A 24,389-nucleotide genomic window follows, 5' to 3' on the forward strand; every position below is an offset into this window, starting at 1 on the left:
TTTTGGGAAACAGCCTAGCCATTAGGGGGTGCACTCAAAGCCAGTCTCAAGCCCAGATTAATATAGGAGGGTTGCATCAGGCACAAAAACTGTGAGTCTGTTATGTGGACCAGATCCGCTCTGACCCCTTAATATGGGAGCAGCCAAAAGAAAATAAATTGATGCATGAACGTAAGCATTCGACTGATTCCTCAGTCACACAATGCATTTTTCTCAACCTTATTCCAATATTCTCATTCCAAACTTTGTCCCGGATATGTGATGACAAAAGATTACATTCACGTGCAGAGTGACATGTGCAACATGACCTTTTCAGAACTGCTACAGAACACTTTTTGTCTGGTGGAAACACCATGTTCATTTGGATATGCTCGCACTGTTTCATGCACTGTCTAGTAAAATTTCTATAGGGATGTAATGCCTCTGTGATGTAATGTCTGGGGAATCTACAGCAGTTGGTTTTGGTATCTTGGGGTCAAGAGTACAACATAAGAACCACTTACATTTACATTTTCAGCATTTAGCAGACACTCTTATCCAGAGCGACTTACAGAAGTGCTTCCATAGTGAACATAACATTACCTTACTCTAGTTTAAGTAAACAACAGTCCAAGAATACAAATCTGCTGAAACCCTGTTAACCAAAGTGTTTGTTTGTTTTTTTTGCACAAGAAATGAATGAAGAGTGTAAGCAAGTACATGTCAGCTTAAGTGTTTAATGAAGGGGTGGATTTTTAATCGTCTTTAAGAGACAGTGACTCCGATGTTCGGACAGACAGAGGAAGTTCATTCCACCACTTGGGTGCTGGTACAAAGAAGAGCCTTGATGCTTGTCTCCCTCGAGTCCTGGGTGGAGGATCAAGTCGAGCAAGACTAGAGGCTCGGAGGTTGCATGATACAGAACGGGGTTTTATTAGACCTTTAAGGTAGCTTGGGGCTGGTCTATTTTTGGCTTTGTAGGCGAGCATCAGTGTTTTAAACTGAATGTGTGCAGCTACAGGAAGCCAGTGAAGAGAACGCAGCAGTGGGGTGATGTGGCAGTGTTTAGGTTGGTCACTACACTTCTTTGTTATGGAAAACTGACCAGGAATTTACTTTGCTTGCCAAACCTTTTGAGTCAGTTGCTATGAAACTAGCAATCATAGACATTAAAAAGCACAAAAGTAAACGACAGTCACACCATCTGATGCTCTTATTGTAAATGCTAGATTGCTTTTTTATAATTTGGACTCATGGCTTCAAACTTAATGCCTTCTTTTTTCGTAAATCTACTGTTCTGTAATTTAAAGAACTGTTTGGTTCTAGTGTTATTAAGCCTGTTTTCATTCATGTTTCTGTATGCTTGGGTGACATAGCACTCTACTACGATAGCCCACAACCCCTAATATCAGAGTTTGTTTTGGCCAGTTGTTGGTACTGGCCGGTCAGTGTCTACACAGACATGATTGGCTATGTTGTGGTGGGGAGGGGGCAAACTCTGCAAATATATCGGCACCCAGTCCAGGGTGTCCCTGCTTCGCAGCAAGTGTTTCCCAGTATTACCTGACCTGTTGTGACCTCGACCAGGATAAAGCGGTTAATGGAAATTGAATGAACCTGACATGAACCTTGAATATTATTCTGTCATTGTTTAATACAGTCGCTACAATCAGACACATTTCATTTGTTGACCTTTCATTTAGCATGTGCGTCTGTACACAAAAAGTAAATAACATTTACATTAGGTTTTGTACATGATTTACAGGACATTTTACACATTTACACCTCACTATATACATGTAGTGCAACAGATTTCAATCTAACACTGTATTACAGGAAAGAACTGGAGATCTGGTTGCCGAAATACTGTACAAAGATCTCAGGATGGCCTCTGTAGAACTGGCCCAGCAGTCTCCGCTTCTCCTTTACTGAGAATCTGGGGTTCTCGTGGATGGTTCGTAGTAAAGTGAACAGCTCCTCTTTGGTGGTTTTCTGTACTGTCTCCATGTAAGCACTTCCTGTGAGCCGTCTACAGTAAGATGGACCTGAAAGACCAGAAATATGCTGTTACTTCTACACTAAGTAAAAATTCATACACATAACAGTATGAAAGTCTCAATTCTGCACATGCGGAGCAAAAGAAAGTAAAGCACACTACTGTATTTACAGTTATAGCAGAGCAAACTTATATAAAGAAAGGAAAATAGCATTATAGCAGTAGTAACATGCTTTTAAACCGCTAAACTAAGTGGAATTGATTGAATACATCCTAGAAATCTAGGAAGCTGAAAATCTACTGGCAAATTAACACAGCGATGTGTTTATTGGTGCAAAAAAACAGAAACATACCTGTTACAACATCAGGATCTTTGCCCTTGACAATGTTCGCTAGTTTATTGCTAACAAGCCTGTGCAATGATACCGGGATCTGTGAAAATAATGACAGTAATAAGCTTAGATTATTATTATCATGTTTATGATTTCATTCCATGGAGAAAGTGATTGTTTGTTTGTTTATTAGGATTTTAGCATCATGTTTTACACTTCGGTTACATTCATGACAGGAACGATGGTTATTACACAAGGTTCATCAGTTCACAAGGTTATATCGAACACAGTCATGGACAATTTAGTGTCTCCAATTCACCTCACTTGCATGTCTTTGGACTGTGGGAGGAAACCGGAGTTCTTAGAGGAAACCCACAAAGACACGGGGAGAACATGCAAACTCCACACAGAAAGGACCTGGACCGCCCCACTTGAGGATCAAACCCAGGACCTTCTTGCTGTGATGGAAAAAGTGACTTCCAGAACAATGCATACATATAAATAAGCTAAATGCATTCATGTGATGAGTTAGGCAAATGCTTTGCTCTGTGTTAAATTTAAAATAGGGACATTATAGACTAAAAAACTTCTTTACTTCTTACCAACATTAGCTTTGTATCTACAGTACAAGATTGGCAAAGTGAACCTGGGACACCAAAACATTTAGGCAGCAACAACAAATGGGTCACTTGCAGCCCCTAACAGACTGACAGTGGTGTGACCTGCACTTCTGTACATCAGACAGTTATTTCTACACAGTAAAGCAAGTGTGCAGGCCACTGCAACAGCTTTTCTAAATTCTTATGCTTTTCACAGGTCTAGTTTATTTAATCTACTTCTAATTCATCCAAAATATCCTCTGGGCCAATGTTTAAGACCTTTTCTGTGCCACTGTTGTAGCCTAATGGTTAAGGAGCTGGGCTAGTAGTCGAAAGGTCACCAGTTCAAGCCCCACCACTGCCAGGTTGCCACTGTTCGGCCCTTAAGCAAGGCCCTTAACCCTCAATTGCTTAGACAACATACTGTCACAGTACTGTAAGTCGCTTTGGATAAAAGCGTCTGCTAAATGCCAAAAATGTAAATGTAAACTGTTGCCCTTGACTTGCTCACCAGGAGTTTTTGGTCCTGGATTGGTTTGCTTTAAGACCATGTCCAGTGTAAAAATGGCTTTACTAATAAATTCGACTTGTTTCCACACTTTGGTATCCCAGCTGACAGAAAGGTTGAGAATACATGGGCTAAGGCACTGCACGACTGGTTTGATGTTTTTTGATGCATGTTGTGAACCCAGTCTCACCTCCCTTTGGTGATTAACATGACTCACCTTGAACAGATCTAGATGGTGGTCTATCAAAAACAGAACCAGGAGGTCCACCTTTCCTTTGGCCAGTTTGGCACTGTACACTATAGCACTGGAGAATGCCCTCTTCACTGCCATCCTGTTCTCAACCTAAACAACATAAAAAAAATATGAAAGAACTTAAATGTGTGAATGGTTTTATTTACCAGCCAGCGTTCCAATCATTCAGTCACAGAAACTAAATGGTTGCTAAAAGTCTTAAAACCCTAAGACTGACATGCAATGACAGACATCTCAAAGTATATATGTAAACTTGTGTCTACTGTACACTCATGGGCAGGATTAAACCAAAAAATTACGTTCAATGGTCCCAACAACAAATCATTGTTCGGACAGTAAGTGTGAAGTAAAAAAAAATGCACTCCTGAGACCTCTTCCACTTTTTGCTCATTATTTTCGGACTCTCTGGTGAACTGTTGAAGTGGAGCTTTATCTACAGGCTAATTTAACCATGGTGTAATAAAGACAGAAACCTAGGACATCATTCCTGCTCACTGCTCTCACACAGTCGACTTATCCTGTAGTCTCTGAACTTTGACAACATCAATATTTAAGTGTTTGCAAAGTTTTTTGTTTGGCAGCTTTTGTCCCTCTTCAGAACCAGTGTAATGTAATTGAGGCCCTGTTTAGTTACAGTGTTATGAAGTCCATAATCCTGACATCATGTATCTGAATTGTAAATTATGACTGTGTTTTTTAAGAACAGGTTTTTCCTGGTGCGAAATTCAATCTACATGTCAAGATAAACTTAATGACCTGATCATGGGAAACACAGTGTGATGGAGCATTTAAACCTTCTCACCTCTTTGTGCAGTTTAATGTCTTTAGGCTGGGCAGCGAGAGCCATGAAGCGGAGCAGTCTGCGGAGTTCCTCTCTGCTCCGCGAGTCCTGGAGCTTCAGACAGAGCTGAAGAGCCTCCAGAGCTTGCTCCTGTTTTCCATTAACTACACACACACAGAGGCTTAGAAACTAACACATGTTTACAGATGCTGTGTAGAAAGCACAAGAAATACCTGACAGTTTGTCCTTTCAAAAAAGCTAATTATTTAATCCTCGCCTGGGTTGATGTGTGACACTGTCAGGTACAAGGGCACATCTCCTGAATGAGGACTGATAGGTACAGAAACCATGCCTCCTTAACTGGGACTGACATGTTTAGAGACTACTCACAGGTAGAAAGGCCACACCCCCTGCAATGGGATTAATGGGTACAAGGGCCACACCTCCTGCACTGAGACTGTCATGACCACACCTCCTGCAATGGGATTAATGGGTACAAGGCCACACCTCATGCACTGGGACTGTTAGGTACAAGGGCCACACCTCCTGCACTGGGACTGTTAGGTACAAGGGCCACATCTCCTGCACTGGGACTGTTAGGTACAAGGGCCACATCTCCTGCACTGGGACTGTTAGGTACAAGGGCCACATCTCCTGCACTGGAATTAATGGGTACAAGGCCACACCTCCTGCACTGGGATTGTCAGGTACAAGGCCATACCTACTGCACTGAGACTGACAGGTACAAGGCCAAACCTCCTAAACTGGGACTGTCAGGTACAAGGCCACACCTCCTCATCTGCAACTCACAGGTAGAAAGGCCACACCTCCTGCTCTGAGACTAATAGGTACAAGGCCACACCTCCTAAACTGGGACTGTCAGGTACAAGGCCACACCTCCTTAACTGCAACTCACAGGTAGAAAGGCCACACCTCCTGCTCTGAGACTAATAGGTACAAGGCCACACCTCCTAAACTGGGACTGTCAGGTACAAGGCCACACCTCCTTAACTGCAACTCACAGGTAGAAAGGCCACACCTCCTGCTCTGAGACTAATAGGTACAAGGCCACACCTCCTTATCTGCAACTCACAGATAGAAAGGCCACACCCCCTGCCCTGGGATTGTCAGGTACAGGGCCACAATTCCTGCACTGGGATTGACATGTATAGAGGTCACACCTCCTTAACTGCAACTCACAGGTAGAAAGGCCACACCCCCTGCACTGGGATTGCCAGGTACAGAGGACCCACCTCCTGCCCTGAGACTGTCAGGTACAGGGCCACACGTCCTGCACTGAGACTGACATGTATAAAGACCACATCTCCTGCGCTGGGATTAATGGGTACAAGGCCACACCTCCTGCACTGGGACTGTTAGGTACAAGGCCACACCTCCTGCACTGGGATTGTCAGGTACAAGGCCACAGCTCCTGCACTGGGACTGTTAGGTACAAGGCCACACCTCCTGCACTGGGATTGTCAGGTACAAGGCCACAGCTCCTGCACTGGGACTGACAGATTCAGAGGCCACAGCTCCTGCACTGGGACTGACAGATACAGAGGCCACGCCTCGTGCACTAGGATTGTCAGGTACAGGGCCACACCTCCTGCACTGGGATTGTCAGGTACAAGGCCACACCTCCTGCACTGAGACTGTCAGGTACAAGGCCACAGCTCCTGCACTGGGACTGACAGATACAGAGGCCAAAGCTCCTGCACTGGGACTGACAGATACAGAGGCCACGCCTCGTGCACTAGGATTGTCAGGTACAGGGCCACACCTCCTGCACTGGGATTGTCAGGTGCAAGGCCACACCTAATGCACTGGAACTTATACATAGGCCTCGTCTTCTGCACTGGGATTGACAGGTACAAGACCACACCAACTGCACTGACACTGCCAGGTACAAAGGCTACACCCCCTGCACTGAAACTATGAGGTACAAGGCCAAACCTACTGCACTGAGACTGTCAGGTACAAAGGCTACACCTCCTGCACTAGGACTGATGGGTATAGAGGCCACACCTTCTTTAATTGACTTAAAAAGAAATTTATACTATACAGTTGGCATCAAACTGTTCTGCACATTACAATCTGTTCAGCAGTATAATTAACAATGTGTGTCACTGTGTACATGTTCAATTACTGAATGTTAAAAACCCCTGCAGGTTCAGACCACCTTCTCTGTCTTACCTAACAGTTCGGAGATGCCTGTGTGCACGTCAAAGACGTGGTTGGTGAAGAGTGGAGGATAGTCCGTCTGTCCGTAGTGTTGAATAAGGATATCATAAAGCAAACGTTTATACTCGGACGTCTCTTCTGGACACCTGGCGAGGCCTCGACTCACTTCCACTACTAACTGATCGGGCAGGAACTCCAGACAGTCCACAGCTGCTGATAACCAGTCATCAGCCCTATAGAAAAAAACACCAGACAACAAAGATTACATAAAGATAACTGAAGAAACAGTACAGGCAGTCAGAAAGAGGTCAGTCTGTCCTCTCGACCTTTAGACCATTGGACGTGTGTTAGGAAATCCACACAGCCAGAAGACTCAGTCTGACTAACAACGCTTATTACATAATCACCATCCTCCACTCATCTGGATATGATGTTCATGATGCAGGCTTTATGTTTCAGCTCAGTTTAATGCAAAATCCAGTAAAAACACCAGATTATGTAAATATTTTCATTTTAATTAGAAATAAGCTTTCAGTGTGTTTCTGGTTTGAACATAAAAAGAATTATTAGACTGAAGTTGAAATGAATGTTGATTTGGTGGCATGGTGGTACAGAGGGTAGTGTTTGTGCCGCACCACCATGCCACCAAATCAACAGTCATTTCAACTAAACCAGAAAAGTAGGAGGGATGATGAAGATTACTTACTGGGCTTCGCTGAAGGCTTTGAGGATCTCTCGATCAACGTAGTTGCTGGTGTAGAGGAGGTCCGGGTCGCTGTCCATGCCATGCAGAGGGGGGCGAGGACTTTCCTTCCCTTCTAACAGACTCTCCAATAATGGTAACTCGATTAGCTGCAGTAACCTTAACGTGGCCTGCTGCTGCCACACCTCATCCATCACTGAGGGTCACAACAAACACCTTATACACCAATTCATTTACACTATACATATAAATGTATATAGACACCAGACCATACACTTGTTAAGCATTTGATTACAAAACCATGGGCAATATTATTGATCCCCCCTTTATTTGAAACTGTAACAGTCTCTACTCCTCTTGGAAGGAGTTTCAAGATTTTTTTCCATTATAAGTGTTGGTTTAAATTTGTGCTAATTTAGTTTAAAGAGCATTTGTGGGGTAGGGTACTGATTGCAAGCAATGTTTCATGAGGTTTAGGTCAGAGATCTATGTGAGCAGATGAGGTTCTATATCAAAATGATCAAACTTTGTTTTTGGATCTTTCGGTGGACAGTCAGGCCAAAGCACTAACCTCAAACTGTTGCCTTAAGTTGGAAGCACATAATTAATTTTATTTAATTGAGAATCAAGGCAGGTGTCCACATACTTCTGTCTATACAGTGCTTTACAGTTGAAAATCTTAATATCCATAAGCCTAAAACAAGTGGATTTTAGTAAAAAGTGACTTACCCTCCTGGGACAGGCCCAGATTCATCAGCTGGGGTGTGACGGTGGTGTTTGCATTCAGGTTCCCTAAAACGTCTTCCAGAGATTTATCATTCTTGACGGGCGAGCTGTTTGAATAGTTCTGTTCCTCTTCTCTATGCAGAAATGTGTGATTAGATTAGAATCAGATCATAATGGTGCATAAGAGGATCTCAGACACTGTCAGTACCACAGTGCTGCTACATAGAAGAGCAAATCATGACCTCGCCATTCCAAATCCAGTTATTTAACTGATTTAATTAATGATCCTGTTCTTCATAATTTACATACAGGTGAGGTCAGAGGTTTACCTGCACATTTAAGGGACATGTACTGTAGATGTAGATAAGGGACATGTCCATGGCAGACTTGGATTTTTAATGATTTCGGCAAATGTTCCACACAATTATTGACCCGAAAGTATACAAACAGCAACCTACGTAGATGATTGGTTCAGTGTGTAGAAAGTTCTATAAAGTCATTATACAGTTAGCATGGACTCACCAGTAAAAAGTACATATAAACATGGTCGCATGACAGGGTCAAGCTACCATTAAACGATGGAGAAAGGTCAGAAATAAACCATTTCAAAATCACTGAAATTCCAAGACTGTCATGTCATACATGTCTCTCTGACCTGACTAGCTTTAGCTGCATAATATACAGTAGTTTTTAAACTTATTAGACACAGAAAATGTCAATAGTACACAAAAATGCTCACGGTCTTGGCATTGGTCAAAAATCCACTTCAATCCATTTTAATAAAAACAATGTGCTGTGGAATCATTCGTCAAAAAATCATTCGTTCTCCAGGTACAGGAACAATGTAATCAAGTTTCATCCAATCAGATATTTAGATTCAGTCATGAAGGTCAGAAATGGAAATGAAAGCATGGCTAATCACATTAGTGCTCTTATGTGAAACTGCCAAATCCTGATTTAATTCTTATTTTCTTTGGATGCATCATTAATCTGAGACTAAAAGTCATTTAGTAATATAGTTAGTCTTCTTTTACACATTAAACAGCATGTTGTTTGTAGTTCTCATGTCCAGTATACTGGAAAGCCTGTAGTTTACAAGCATTTACGTTGAACATGTAATTTTGCCAGTGATGTAAAAAATAAGTGAATCAACAACATATATCATCAGCACCATATGCATTTTCTGATCGATGCCAGGAATGCCTTATGTCATTGCAGCATGAACTGTGTTTACAGATAAAACCACATACCTTTCAGACCTGCTGATGGAAGATGCATCGTACACAATCTGTAACGAATCCTTGTTAGAACTTGGCCTGTTCAGGAACCTGTACAAACTGCAGCTGCTGTCCTCAAACTTAACCGGCCTCTTTTCCTTCCCAAACACCTTAGTGTCCACAGCCTCAAACACCCGCGAGTCCATGAGCGCCTGGCAAAGGCGCACTGCTTTATAACGAGGCACTTCTTCATCTCCACAGAATTTGTTCTGAATGATGTGAGCCAGGACTACGTCTACGGCTTCAGAGCCCAGGAAGCAGTTATGGTAGGACTTAAGGTTGTGGCGTCGTCTCTTGACCTCCACCTGCGACTGCAGGTTGTTTATGATGCTGCTCCAGATGAAAGTGGCACGGAACGGCTTCCCGGCCATCCTGTTATCTGTAAGTGAGAGGAGATCAAATCAGTACATCTAGATTCATTCATGTAATTATTACATTTTTACTTGATTCTAAATGTGGTGGATCTACTCAGACTTGGTTCAGGTTCAAGGTTTGTTAATAGTTTTGCATCCAACAATGCTAAAATAGATAACGTGATGAAAGAATGACACCAAAAATACTGTAAGTAACTCAAACTGTATCCATTTTATAAGAAATGTGACACAAACTTTAACTGGCTTAAGACTCATTTTAAAACATGGACTAACTAATGATAGTTTTGTAGCACCTTGGACAATTGCAATCACCAGTTTGTGACTTTCAGATCTATTTGATCCTAAAATAATAATAAAAAACAAGTCATGGCATATCATGTAAGGGAATTGGTCTTAAAAGTGAGAGGGTGTGGAAAAAAAAAGAAAAAGAGTGAAAACACTCACAGATGTCCTATGGTCTGAGTTTCCTCTCACCTCCCAAAAACATGTAAAAGATGGATGGTTTCTTCATTCACTTACTCCCAAAGGTGTGAACAGATTTAGGAGTGAACAGTGCATTTGAGGTGTGTGACATCACAACAGTATGGTTACTAAGAAATTGTAAAATAAAAAAAAATGCTAAGTTGAAGCATTTTGACTGGTGGTCTCAATCTTCTGTCCCCCACTGTCCATGTAAATAAGATTACTTTACAATTTAATTTAACATACAGACACAGCTGATGATTACATTTAAGCTCTAAATCTATTTACGAGGGCTTGGCGGGAGCTTTAGTGGACGCATCCCACTCTGGACACAAGTGTGTTCTCCCCAAGTTCTCCCCGTGCCTGTGTGGGTTTCCTCCGGGAGCTCTGGTTTCCTCCCACAGTCCAAAAACAAGCAGTCGGGTTAATTGGAGACACTTAATTGCCCTATAGGTCAATGGTTTTGTGTATGAGTGTGTGTATGTGTGTCTGCCCTGCAATGGACTGGCGCCCTCTCCAGGGTGTTACTGTGTGTCTTGTGCTCATTGAGAAGCTGGGATAGGCTCCAGCACCCCTTCCCCGTGACCCTGATTGGATAAGCGTTTAAGAAAGTAAGTGAAGTAACCTGAAGCTATGCTGAACATGTAGATAGGGCAGTGACAGTCTAGTGGTTAAGGATCAGAAAATTGCTGGTTCAAAGCCTACTACTGCCAAGTCACCACTGTTATGCCACTGAGCAAGACCCTTAATCCTCAGTTACTTGGATTCTATGCAGTAACATTTGTAAGACCATTTGGATTAAAGCTTCTGATAAATACAAAAATGTAAATGTAATGTAAACCTCCTCAGAGATATCTCTCCCTCCCGCTAAAAGAAATAAACCAACAAATTTCCCCTTGGCTTAAATGTAGTTGATAAACCCTGTTTGACATCTGATGTTTGCTTATTTACATTCATACTGAAGTTATGAGAATAATTTAGCTCTGCATGTCAACTCAGGTCTTCAGCTTCAGGGCCTTTGCCTGGTCTGTCTGTCTAAGATCTAAGCATGACCAATCTTAAAGCTTCTGAGTGGTAGAATGAGCTTCTGTCGCTAGTTTAAATGCTAAGTGTCTCACTTTTTGTACAAAGAATCTGAAGTCAATATCACTGTCACTATCTGCAATCAGTATCTGGGGTGACTAAAAGGGTGCTTCCTATTGGTCTTCTTTGAACCAAAAGCACCCACAATTCACACCTATATCTGAACTGATTGACTAGTAACAATAAAATAATGGTTGTGGGAAGAGATTCAACTTTTTTTTGGCTGAATATGTATATTTGGTTTAGTTTGTGGATAGGTGGGTTGGAAGCAGATACACTGGACTAAACTGCATAATACTGCACTAAATATTATTGTAAATTAGCAGCATGTTGTAGTTTGATGTGGTAACACTGCAATTTGAGGAATCATTTTATAGGCTATTTCTAATTTCTTGGTTTTGGTACATTCAGCCACATTTAGCTTATTGACATGACATGATCTTCCTAAGAAGTACGCCTTTACCCATTAATAGTGCATGTTTACTATTTAATAACCACCTGCTGTTCTAATAAACAGCAATATCTTCAGGCTTTCCAAAGTTTCCTACTAACTGCCTTCCAACAGCTAGACGGAAACACACTTCTGAGAAATATAAAAACCAGTTTTTGTTTTTTTAAAACAACCCAGAGTGAACCCAGGATCCAACACCAATTCTTTACACAAGCAAATTTAATCCCCTTACATCACCCCTCCCAAACTACGCCGACTCATCAACAGAGCTCTGACAATACTCAACTACAAGACAAAAAACTTTCTTTAGATCAATAATGCACACCGGAAACATTCATTCATTCTATAGAAAATGAACTCAATTAAAGCATTTTAGATAAAATGTGAAATCAAATCCAGCAATGAGGTTGCTATATCCAATCTGGGTAAAACTCAGGTTGATGAGATCAAATTGGTCAGCAATTATCAGTGTGTATAGTGTTTCCTTCCTTTCCATTAAATTGCTTCCTGCTAAAGGTACGGCACATGCTGTGACATAGTTTGCATATCACTAGATATATAGATAGATAGATACTTTATTGATCCCAGAGCAACAAGCCTTACCCAAAGCTAAAGCGGTAATTTTATACAAAGTTTGTAGGCTTGGTTTCCATAATTCAATACTTATACAGGTCCCATGTCAGACAACTGTGAGGGTTTCTTTTGGGCACTCCTGTTTTCGTATACCCCCCAGAAACATGTAGACGTTGTGAATGGATGGATGGATTAATGGTTAGGAGAATGAATAGCTGGGAGGAATAGATTGGAGGATGGGTGTATAGATAGATATGGTAAACGATAAAAAGAGTTAAATATTATGGGCATTATAAGTAGTGTCACTTGATGTCTGGCAACTCTGTGTTTGAAGCACTTAGCGTTACCCTCTAGATGCCCCTCAGGTGGGAATGCCTGTCCTCACTCACAGCAACACACACTGTTGTGTTTATCCAACAAGAGCACAAATAATCACTGAGGGGTTTGGTAAAGTACGCAGCTTTTTCTCTATGAGCCCAATTAGAAGCGCTACAGAAAACATTTTGTGCAGTTAATCCCTATAAGTCATCCACAGACAGCGAGAAGCTGAAGCCAAATCAATGCCAAGAAGATATGCAGAATATTTTAGCATTGTCTCTTCATGCACAGACAAGTTAAACTGATTTAACCCTAGGGGGGCGCTAAATTTAAATTTAAATTTGCACACACCCGCTCAAATACACTACACCTATGATGATGAATCATAAATTATCTTAGATATATGTGACACCTTAAGATACATGTATGTAGTTATTACAATCAATTTGCTAAACACCACAAACCACAACAATGTCATTAAATAGTACATCTAAACTAGTCCAAGAAATGTACGGACTGATGTGTAGACACATAAGTAATCAGTAATTTCATAACAATATACTGCTTCAACTTTGTTGTTTAATTGTCGCATAACAGCCACACACATTGTACACAATTAGTTGTAAAGAATAATGGTTCTTTTTTATTTTTTGCACAATTTATTGTCTTCGTACAAACACTTTTACTTTACTTTTGTCACTTGAACATTTAGGTAAGTTGCTATCAACATGTACCTGCTACCTAATTAAAATTATTACATTAAATTTACTTGTACTGAGGACTATAGAGCAAAGACAGATCCTGACCAGCTATGGCTTAATGCCTGCTGACTTGCTATCAAAAACGGCAGTATAAAAACACCCAGCTGACACCCAGAGACTGTGTAGCAACTGTTCCACAGAAGAGGTCAAGACAGAGATGAACTTTCTCATTAACTGTAGACACATTTAAAAACATCTATCTAAAAGTTCGAAACAGAAAAAAGGCACACAGCAACAGGGACGTTGTAGCCTAGCAGTTATGGTACTGGACTAGTAATCAGAAGGTCACTGGTTCAAGCCCCACCAATGCCAGGTTGCTGCTGTTGGGCCCTTAAGCAAGGCCCTTAACCCTCAGTTGCTTAGACTGTATAGTTGCTTTGGATAAAGGCGTCTGCTAAATGCCAAAAATGTAAACGTAGGCAACTCCTTCTGCAGAAATACTGTAAATTACTGTAATTCACTGTAACACTCAACATCCTGTTGTTGTTACTGTTGGGTCCCACTGCTGTTACTAGTTATTATATTAAATTATTTAAATAAATTAGTTAATATTATAGTTATTATAGATTTCAATAATAATTGACAACAAATTGTAAATAAATAACAAATTGCAATAGTGTTTTAGGTGTTGTCATTGTTGTTAAGTTTATATAATACTTTTAGTAATATTGTATACAGCCATGCAATTATTTTTTCCCCCCTGATCAATTAATTTTTAAGCTACAAACTAAAAACAATTGTTACAGTATAATATTTTGTAAAATGCAGGAAATACAGCATGATTAAAAATTTTTCCTAAACACTAAATAAACTAGTAACCTATTTTATGAGCACGACAATCTGTAGAATATTTTATTAATTAAAGTACACAACGCTTTGTTTTTATTTTCTGTGTAAAACGTCAATGCTTTGTACACTTACAACACATACATGTAATCTTATTAAGCATGTATATGAGAGTATGTGTATATAATAGAGAGTATTATTGTTATTATTACCTGGAGGTCGGTGCATGACTCTCACTGTGATGCAGTAAATCCACTCTGATGCACTAACTCACAGCCACTTCTGCACACAAGCGCCCGCTAAATGAAGCTCTGCCACTCGCTTTGATTCAACCCGCCCGTTTGTGACGTCACAAACATAAGCAGCCCTGATTGGTCGGTAATTTGCATAACAATTCACAAGTCGAAACTTTTCTTGATCTGGTATCAGTGTTAAAAAATCGAAATGGACTCTGATCGGTTTCAGTATCTCTAAATAAAAGTATTAAAATAAATAAACAATAAAAGTGGCTAAAAGTTACAAAATATTAACGCCAGCACTAAACTAATTGAACAAAGAAAGATTACAGAAATAATTGATTACAGATAACATTTTCTGCACTGACAAGTATAACTAATATCTACAGACCTTACAGACAGTTTCACCATGTTAAAATATTTGTTTTCAGTTCAACACTAAAGACATCATCTGCTTCATGTAAGTAAGGGTACAGAACATTTACCCTTAGGTTTGCCATTCCAGTGAGAAGTAGTTTATAACCTTTTTTCTGACAGTGTGAAGTGGTTAACATGAAGTGTGTGAGATTTCTCACAGATTGTGTGGATGTGTAGTTGTTTACAGATTTTACAAACTGTGCTCACTGTAACATATTGTTTGTGGTGTCTTTGTGGTGATTTAGCAAATTGCTTTGGATAAAAGCATCTGGTAAATGTAAGTGCTGATTTTGGAGCAGGGGCTTTTTTACTTGCACAAGCTTGCTTGACTATGGACAGTGATAGTACGTGTAAAAATAGCACCAGTAATAGTATGTGTTTCAAGTAATAAGGTAACAGTCTGGTTTTCAAAGATACAACTCTTCCACATACCTAATTCTTATAGACAATTGTTTGTATAGATAATGTTTATAACTTAATCTCTAGCAAGAATATTGTCATTTTTTATTGTAATATTTTTTCTTTTGGTTGCTTCTGTATTCATAGGGGTCACAACAGTGAATCAAATACCTGATTTGGCACAGTTTTTATGCCATCCTGGGCTTGACACTGAGAACACACTGACAAGTGCATCTCCCAATGGCTAGGCTGTTAGGTCACCCCTATTTCCACAGACATGGCAAAACATGTCTGTGTAGATGCCCGAATGGTTGATTGCACCACTAATATTCAAACCCTGGATTTCTTCAGTGAAGGGCTATCTTATTTTACTGCTACACCATCCGAGCGTAGCAGCCCATAATAAAATGATGAAATTCTTATATGTACAAGATTTAATCCTGTCTACTCATGGCCCTTGGAATCATCCTTATGGAAATGTTCACAAACACTCCATAGAAAACAAAAACTGTCAATGAGAAAATGTCTAAAAATGTCTAGCACAGCAGACCCATTGCATATTGGAAATTATTGGTGCCTTTGTGTGTGATATTATGGGGGCAGCCAGCAGTAGATGAGATAGATTAGGTTATCACATTAGATAGCAATAGAAATGCTCTGATCTATATTTATTTAAATAAAATTTGTGTGAAAACACACAGTTTCCTAATTTCCTAAAACCCATCTTTCAAAAAATAAATACCTTAGCTAGGCTTTAGGGATCAGAAGCCACCTGTTGAGAATAAGAAGGATGGCTGGCCATGTGACACCTGAAGTGAATCTAAATGGATGGCACTGCTAGTGTTAACAACCATCAAAATGGCTACACGTTGGTACAACACAATGTTCTCCAAGTTTGAAGTGTACTTATTGTTATGGTGGAAGAACAAAGGAGTGCTCACTGTACACATACAGTACATATACTGTGTTCCTTTAAAATGTCTAAGAGCTGACACCTATTTAGATGCATTGTTTCTTTAGTGGCTTTTTCATATTGATCAAGGCTGTGGGATCCAGATCCAGTCTGACCCCACTGGGCGTATGGCAGGAATATGATCTGGTAAAGCAATCAGCACCCATTCAGTGACAAACCTCCATCTAGAATCCAACCAGGGAGGTTTTTGGGTGGTAGGAGGAAGACAAAGTACCCACAAGTATCCAAAATGGATATAAGACTATAATTTAAGGTGAGGATCAAAACAAGACATCAAAACTCTTGAACTGTGTGACTTTAATACTATTCATTGTGTCACTCATATGTATAAGATATGTTTTATGACGACAGCCTTGGGTGTGATCGGATCAGATAGAGGACAGTAATCAGTCTGTGAAAAGTGTGTGTCCAGAATAACAGAGCAAAGTTTGGTGAGAAACTGGTTGGACGGGGGAGGGACCGGGAGGGACAGGGGAGGAACAAAAAGGTTTTTACCTCCTCACACTAAACAATGTAGATTGTTAGGGACTTTAAGGGAAGAGGGGACAGAGAGGTAATTTGCTTTTCAATGGCACAGTGCAGATACCTCACAGGGGTTCTCATTCATCAGCACAGAACTGAAATTAAACTCATCAAACTGACCCTGGAGAAAGAAACCAACATTTTTATATTAAACCAATAGCAGATCAGTAGCATATGAAACTAGTCTTTGTGTAATTTTGTTTCTTAGTCAAATTTTCTGTACATTTCATCATTTTACGTCCTTTATTTTTGCATGCCAGTTTCTTTAAGTTTAATTGTTGGTTCCCACATCATGCAACAGCTATGGTGCAACAAATATACAACAGTCTGCATTATCATTTATGTATGTTTACATTACAGATTCATCCTGATTGAGGTCCTGATAGGCCAGTGACACCGAGATTGCACCCTAGAAACAAAAGCCACTGCATAAAATCCAGACTACATGCCAAGAACATGCCAATCACTTTAACAAGGGGTGGTGATCTGTAGTGTGATTGAAATGGAGGTTCTCAACACCCTAACTTTAGCACACAATTGTGCCACCCTAGTGTGTATTATGACATCTAATCATGTCCATCTTGGTTTCCTCAAGGTGCTCAGGTTTCCTTCCCAAAAACATTGTCACCAAGTGTGACCCTGAGATAGATGGGCTCTCTGTTCAGGGAGTATTCCCGCCTTGCAGCCAGTGTTTTTGGCACAACCCTGATCAGGATAAAACAGTTATGTATGATAAGCCAGTGAAAGACAAAAAGTATTTGTAACACTTGTCAGACGAGTTTTGATCTCACATTACCTTTACAACCTAGTCAAATTGCTTAGAGTCAACATCTGTGTAAGAAATTTATAAATCAGCTGTTTTTCTTACTTCACAAACATGGATTGCTCTCTCTTTGGAAGGTTTATCAGTTTGATAAATGCTGACCACATAACTAATCAAAGTGAAGTCAAAGAGTGTTCAAACAAGTCAAGGATCTAATCATAAATTGCACAGCTTTTAAACAGAATACAACTGATTAATTCACTAATATTTTCACAGTGAGTCAGGTGTCAGCTGGACACAGTACACCCTGGACACGGTGAGGTACAAACCCATGTTGGCAGGACCCATGTCATATAATCTTCTAGCAAAAATACAAGAACTTCTGAACATACCACAGTTTGGCAAAAAAGGGCAAAGAAAACAAGAAACTACAACCACACTGCATAGATCACACCGCCCCTTAAAAACTTAATATAAAATATATTAAAAAAAGATTATACATAAATAAAATATAGTAATGTTTCTACATATTTTCTCATATTAAAATGTTTAAATAAGCTAGATGATCCACTATAATGGCACAATATTTATCCAAAATGTACAGCACACTACGTTGGCACTAGCTCATGTTCTAAACTAGTTGTATGAGAGTCATTAGATGTCAAAGTGTATGGAAAGACAGGTTGCTCTGGTGTCTAATTACAAAAACTTCACAGTGCTGTAAATATTCATGTTTCTTTTTACATTAAGACTTACCGCTAGGTCCAAATCAAGCCAGCATATGGTAGATTACAGAGTAATCCAAATTATGATGAAATGTACAGTACGGTAAGAAAACAAATATGAAAATGTAACTCCTCTGACTCTGCAGTCTGGCCTCGTGACTAAAACTGGTTCTACAGCTCTCTACCTTTTCTTTGAAGGAATGAGACTGAGTGCAGTGTGGTATTGTTGTGTAAATTGTCTGTTCACTGAATTTAGGAACAATCAAGTCACTCACCGGTGGATCAGATCCTGGCTTCAGCTCATCAGCTCACACTTCAGTTGATCAGTTCATTTCTGAGAAGCTGTCATTATTGCTGTAGCCACCAGCGCATTAGTATTCTGGTTTCTTATCAGCAGCTGAAACGCTGGCACGCACACGTACGTCCTTTAACCTGCCCTCTGTGCTCACCTCCCAGAGTTTATCAGCTCAGCAGTAGTAGGAAGTCTGATTTGGTAGTTATATGTGGGACATGAGGTGGCATGAAGCTGAAGAGGATAAGATACACAGATAATTAACAGAGATAAAAATGATTCTCATTGTTTACTGTACAATGAATTCTATTATTGCTCACACCTTTCTTATTAACTTCACACCCACATTTAGGGCTGATTTCTCTCTTATGCACTAGTTTCGTGTTACTTCAGCAATTCACGTCCAGTTTCAGCTCGTCTGATACTTGTTTGAATCAACTGGTTCAAAATATATACATACAGCAAGAACAGACTATATACTTCAAGTTGTAGAAAGTTTTATCGACTACAGCTCATGATATCACTTTGCCCTATAAAATGGTCTTGTTTGACTGAATACATTAAAAAAAGGACATGGAGCATTAGTTTGTTGCATAAATTAGAAAGGAAACCTAAACTGTCACCTTTCCCTAAGAGGAAATTTCAACCAGATCAAGCAATTTGAAGCTGCTAATTAGAACAAATCAGCAGCTTAAAACTTGACTATAGTTTATTGCTGGTTATATGGAAAACAAAAGCTGGCCAGTGTAATCCATTACATCCATTTTTGGTTTACTGACCATCTGACGATCTGGGTCAATGTCCGTGATGACAGTTTGGGTTTTCCTCCATTACTTGGCAAGAGACCACTGTTTTTTTGTATCTTGTAATGAATACACATAAAAGTTAAATATGATTACAGAAGACATTCTTTGTCTTTTTCTTTTTCCACCAGCTACTCCCATTAGGGGTCACCACAGCAGATCATTTGTCTCCATCTTGCCCTGTCCAGAACATCCTCCATAAACTTCCTCTTTGGCCGTCCTCATGCCTGGCGGTTTCATCGTCAGCACCTCACCCTTCTCCCGATATTTCTCTCATTCCTCCTCTGCACATGCCCAAAACATCTTAATCTCACCTCACCAACTTTGTCTCCAAAAGTTGTAGCCTAGTGGTTAAGGTACTGGTTAAGGACTAGTAACCAAAAAGTCGCTGGTTCAAGCCCCACCACTGCCAGGCTGTCACAGCTGGGCTCTTGGCCCTTAACCCTCAATTGCTTAGACAATGTACTGTCACAGTGCTGTAAGTAACTTTGGATAAAAGCGTCTGCTAAATGCCGAAAATGTAAATGTAAATCCTACCCACACTGTTTCTTTAATAACCCTGTTCCAATCGTGTTCATCTTTTTACTTCTACACCACCAAATTAATCATCTTAGGAGCTGTATGTATACTTTTGACCCAGCCGAGCTTTTGAAAATTCGCTATCAGTGTATTATAAAATGTGTTTCAGTCATTCAGTCACAGAGAAAAAACAGTTGCAGACCTCTATGCAGCCTTATAGTGTCCTGAAAAATGGACTTCAGACATCTAACTGTTTTGGCAGATTCAAATCTAAATGTGAATTAAAACCTTTTCAAACCTTTCTGTTAATAAAAGTGATATTTTATATTTTACACAGTTCTACTGAGATGATCTGTGACTGTGCTGAATTTCTATGGGTTCAAGCAGTTTCACCCAAAACCACAGGCTCATTTTGGGACAACAGGAGGTACAGTATCAACGGTCCAACAAACAAAATTCCTCCCTCTGTGAAACCATTACGCTGTGTTAACAAGTCTGAAAGCAGCCTCTCATCATGTCTCCCACAGACCAGAGTTTTCTTATCAATATTCATACATTTCTCAGCTGTAAGGCAGACACTGTTGCGTGGTGGAACAAATATCAGCTTCTTCCAGCAATGTTCTCTGTGGAATCCCAAACGCCTCTCATCAAACTCTGCAGGACAGTGGTCTTCTTCAGCAGGGACTGGCACTAGACATTGTGTTCTTTGTTTTAATCTTAGAGAGTCTTTTGGACAATCATATGTTGTTCAACTGAGGATATTGTGTCAGTCATTCAATGCTGATAAGTTTTTCCATGAAGTTGTGGGACGGATTGGGAAGTAACAGAGAAAAGTCAAATACAGTGGGGTCTAGCAGCCACCAAGAATTATCAGTTTATATTTGTTTTATATTTTGAATAAACTGCCCATGTAAACTGCAAGTGTTGTTATTATGAGGAAACATCAAGAAGTGACAATAGCTTAGCTGCTAAGACAAAAAAAAATCTGTACTCTGTTAGAAAACTACAAAGTTTAAACTGCCTGTGTAAACTCTTAACACCACCATGTACTATATCAAGCACTGACTGGGGTGGTGTAAAGCACATTATCTTTGAATTTTGGAGCAGTGGAAATGTGTTCCTTGCATGAATTAACCACATTTCATCATCGTAACACCCAACAGTTCATCTCTGATGATCAATGCTCTCAGTAATGTTTAACACAAGGTTTGTACAAATTGTACTGATGTGAATAATTGTTTAGGGCTGCATTTAATGGTCTGGGCTGTAACCGTTATTTCAAGCACCCAGAAATGTTTTGTTCAAAACATTAACAGTAAGGAACACATCTTGGACAGGGCAGTGCTGCTGTTCATTGCACACACATGTATTTGATCAAGTGACTGACATAATATCTAGGAGTTTTGAGTCTCAGTGGTGCCACCAGTCAGGTCGGTCACTCTACAGACACTAGGATCCTCTACATGAACAATCATTAGCTGGTCAGAGGGAGAAAGGGCCATAGGGATTCCTCAGGGAAGAAGTGACAATAGCTTAGCTGCTAAGACAAAAAAAATCTGTACTCTATTAGAAAACTATAAAGTTTATATAAAAACTCTTAACACCACCATGTACTATATCAAGCACTGACTGGGGTGGTGTAAAGCACATTATCTTTGGATTTTGGGGCAGTGAATTAACCACATTTCATCATCGTAACACCCAACAGTTCATCTCTGATTATCACTGCTCTCAGTAATGTTTAAAACAAGGTTTGTACAAACTGTACTGATGTGAATAATTGTTTAGGGCTGCATTTAATGGTCTGGGCTGTAACCGTTATTTCAAGCACCCAGAAATCTTAATAACACAGCATGCAATACAGAGAAATGTGTAGCATGGTAATGTTTCCATGTACAAAACAAGCTTTATAAAGATATGGTTTGATGAGTTTGGTATGTAAAAACTTGACTAGTCAGCATAGAATGCCAACTTGAATTAGAATACTGACTGTGAACAGGGATCTAGCTATTATAAAACTTGAGACTGAGAAACAGCAGGTGTGATGTACCGCTGTGTTTTAATCTAGCAATCCTGGTGTCTGAGTAGCCTACAGAAATGTTATTAAATACTCTAATTTAACTTAATTACAAATATGTAATTCTTTTGCAATTGAGTAAATTATATTTAAAATAATAATTAAAAAAAATATATTTTTATTTTAGTTTACTAGTGCACAAAATGTTGACTGTCCAAAGTACCAACTAGGAGAGTTTCGAGCACCACCATTGTAATTCGTACCACAGTTTAAGAACCAGTGATGTAAATACACACTACAAACTCATGGGTGGAACAAGAGCTACCAACCTAAATGTAATTAAGTCCACGGTGGTGTAAAGGTCAGTTGAGCATTAACCAGCCACTCCCTCTGGTGGAATGACAAGAATGACAGGCGAGTGAAAGTGCACTATTACCCACAATTGCCCACAATTCCAGAGTTATCATACTCTACCTGCACACAGGTGAGACAGATGACCTCTTATCGAACCTGAATACGGGCTTTGATGATCTGGACAGGGCAACCTGGATTTAGTAAAATATTATTCACTGTTTGATCAGTGTTTTGTTTGAAACATTAACAGTAAGGAACACACCTTGGACAGGGCAGGGCTGCTGCTCGTTGCTGAACTTCACACGTAATACAAAGAGAGTAGCCTACTATTACTCTGTAGGAATATGCTGTTGCCATACAGTAAAAATGTGACCAGAGTGAAATTAATAAAAATAAATAAATAAGACTGGCAGAATAGTAACCTGTGGGGCACTCGGTAAAGCATGCTAGCCCAGCATCTCAAGCTCGACTGACCGGGCCTCTACATGAACAATCATTAGCTGGTCAGAGGGAGGAAGGGCCATAGGGATTCCTCAGGGATTCCTGCAGAAACTACAATGTCTGCTGGCTGATCTATGTCACCTGCACAGAGATGGGGGTTAATGGGAATCAGTGTGCGACTCTCTGTGAGCCAAGCCATCTCAGCATGTGAAAAGAAGTGGTCAGCTACTGCACGTGTTGGAGAGGGTATGTGATAATTATGGCCTTCCTTAGGAGTGAAGGTCTGCAGCAGTAGAGGGAAAAATGTAACTAGGCTGGGAGGACAGTTAGGAAAAAAAGAGAAGTAACAGACAGTTTCATTCTAAATTATATTTAAATTTGTAATAGTAAAATTTAGTTTTTTTTTGAGGAGTAATATCAAATAGTCATAGCAATTACATTTGGAATAATATAAAATACATAGTCCACACAAAAGGAAGTCTCTTCAAAGTTTTTTTTTCTTTTTATAATGTTTAAACCAAGCAAGACACCAACAGTCACAATCACACCAAAAAAAGGAAGCAAAAAAATTAGGGGTTATTAGCCAGCCGGCATTAATGGAAGCAGGTTAAAGTAAGAAAGGAAAGCATTCCATTTGGAATAAAATGAAGCAGTATTGCCTTTGACACTAAATCTTATTTCCTTGATTCTAAGAAAATGCAAGACATCTTGAAACCATAGAGAAAAAGAAGGCGGTCTTGTTGATTTCCACGACAATAAAATCCGATGTCTTGCTAATAAAGATGTGAATGCTAAGATGTCTGTCTGAACCGGGGATAAGGAGGACAATCCAGTCGATAGACCAAATATTGCTATGAAGGGGCAAGGAGTGATGCGAATACTTAAAACTCTTGATATAGTCTCGAAGTAATTGGACCAAAATTTCTGCAATGAAGGGCAGAGAAAGAACATATGATTTAGGTTACATGGTGAGGCAGAGCATTTTATCACAGTGATCACTGACAAAATTAGGATAAAATTTAGCCAATTGAGATTTGGATCAATGAACTCTATGTAAAACTTTAAATTGTATTAACTGGAGTCTCGCACAAGGTGCACATGTACATATTTTGCTTATTGCCCTGTCCCACCACTGCCGAGTAAACGCAATCCTCAACTCCTGTTCCCAAGCAGTTTTAATTTTGTTGAGAGTGTGTACATCCAAAGTCAGAATGTAGGAATATATTTTGGACACAAGACCCTTCCGAGAAGGGTTTAAGGTCAGCAGGTCATCCCACGGCTGATCAATGGGAGAGCAGCTATAGCTTGGGAACTGAGAAGAAACAAAATGCCTTATTTGAAATATCTGAACAAATGTGAGGAAGGCAGTTTGAAACTGTAACTAGTTGAGCTAAAGCTACAAAAAGTACCATTTTTAAATTTGGATTTTTGTACAATTATCTGACTACATGGCATTCAATGTATGACATATTTAATAATTTAATTCACAAACAATACACATGGTTTTACAATTTATTAATAAAAAAATCTTATTTTTAATATTATTCTTATTATTACTGGCTTTTTATGTTTAGATGGTGTTTCTTAAATTATTTTTTTTGTGGTTCTTTATGTTATTAAGAAAATTGTAAGTAATGCCCACCTGTCTTTATGTCCATTTGTCTGTCTGTTTATAGTTTCTATAAACTCACTGTGGTAAATTAAGTACACATAGCAAAGTGACAAAATATGTAATAATTGTTCTTGTTACAATCTGAATGTAGAAAAGAACTAGTCACAGGT

The 24,389-nt window shown here is 39.6% G+C and overlaps 1 protein-coding gene across 1 annotated transcript; it reads right to left on the reverse strand.

The window, feature by feature from the left end:
• Positions 1 to 1,657: 1,657 nt before the first annotated feature.
• depdc7a (DEP domain containing 7, paralog a) lies at positions 1,658 to 14,401 on the reverse strand. Its single transcript, XM_063004506.1, has 9 exons — positions 14,359 to 14,401; positions 9,312 to 9,717; positions 8,065 to 8,195; positions 7,339 to 7,531; positions 6,645 to 6,865; positions 4,470 to 4,612; positions 3,632 to 3,757; positions 2,329 to 2,407; positions 1,658 to 2,024 (listed from the first exon to the last, which is right to left on the reverse strand). The coding sequence occupies exons 1-9, from the start codon at positions 14,372 to 14,374 to the stop codon at positions 1,810 to 1,812; spliced, it is 1,530 nt and encodes a 509-aa protein (XP_062860576.1). The 5' UTR covers positions 14,375 to 14,401; the 3' UTR covers positions 1,658 to 1,809.
• Positions 14,402 to 24,389: the final 9,988 nt, after the last annotated feature.

The sequence above is a fragment of the Trichomycterus rosablanca genome, chromosome 11 (assembly GCF_030014385.1).
Source record: "Trichomycterus rosablanca isolate fTriRos1 chromosome 11, fTriRos1.hap1, whole genome shotgun sequence".
NCBI lineage: Eukaryota > Metazoa > Chordata > Actinopteri > Siluriformes > Trichomycteridae > Trichomycterus > Trichomycterus rosablanca.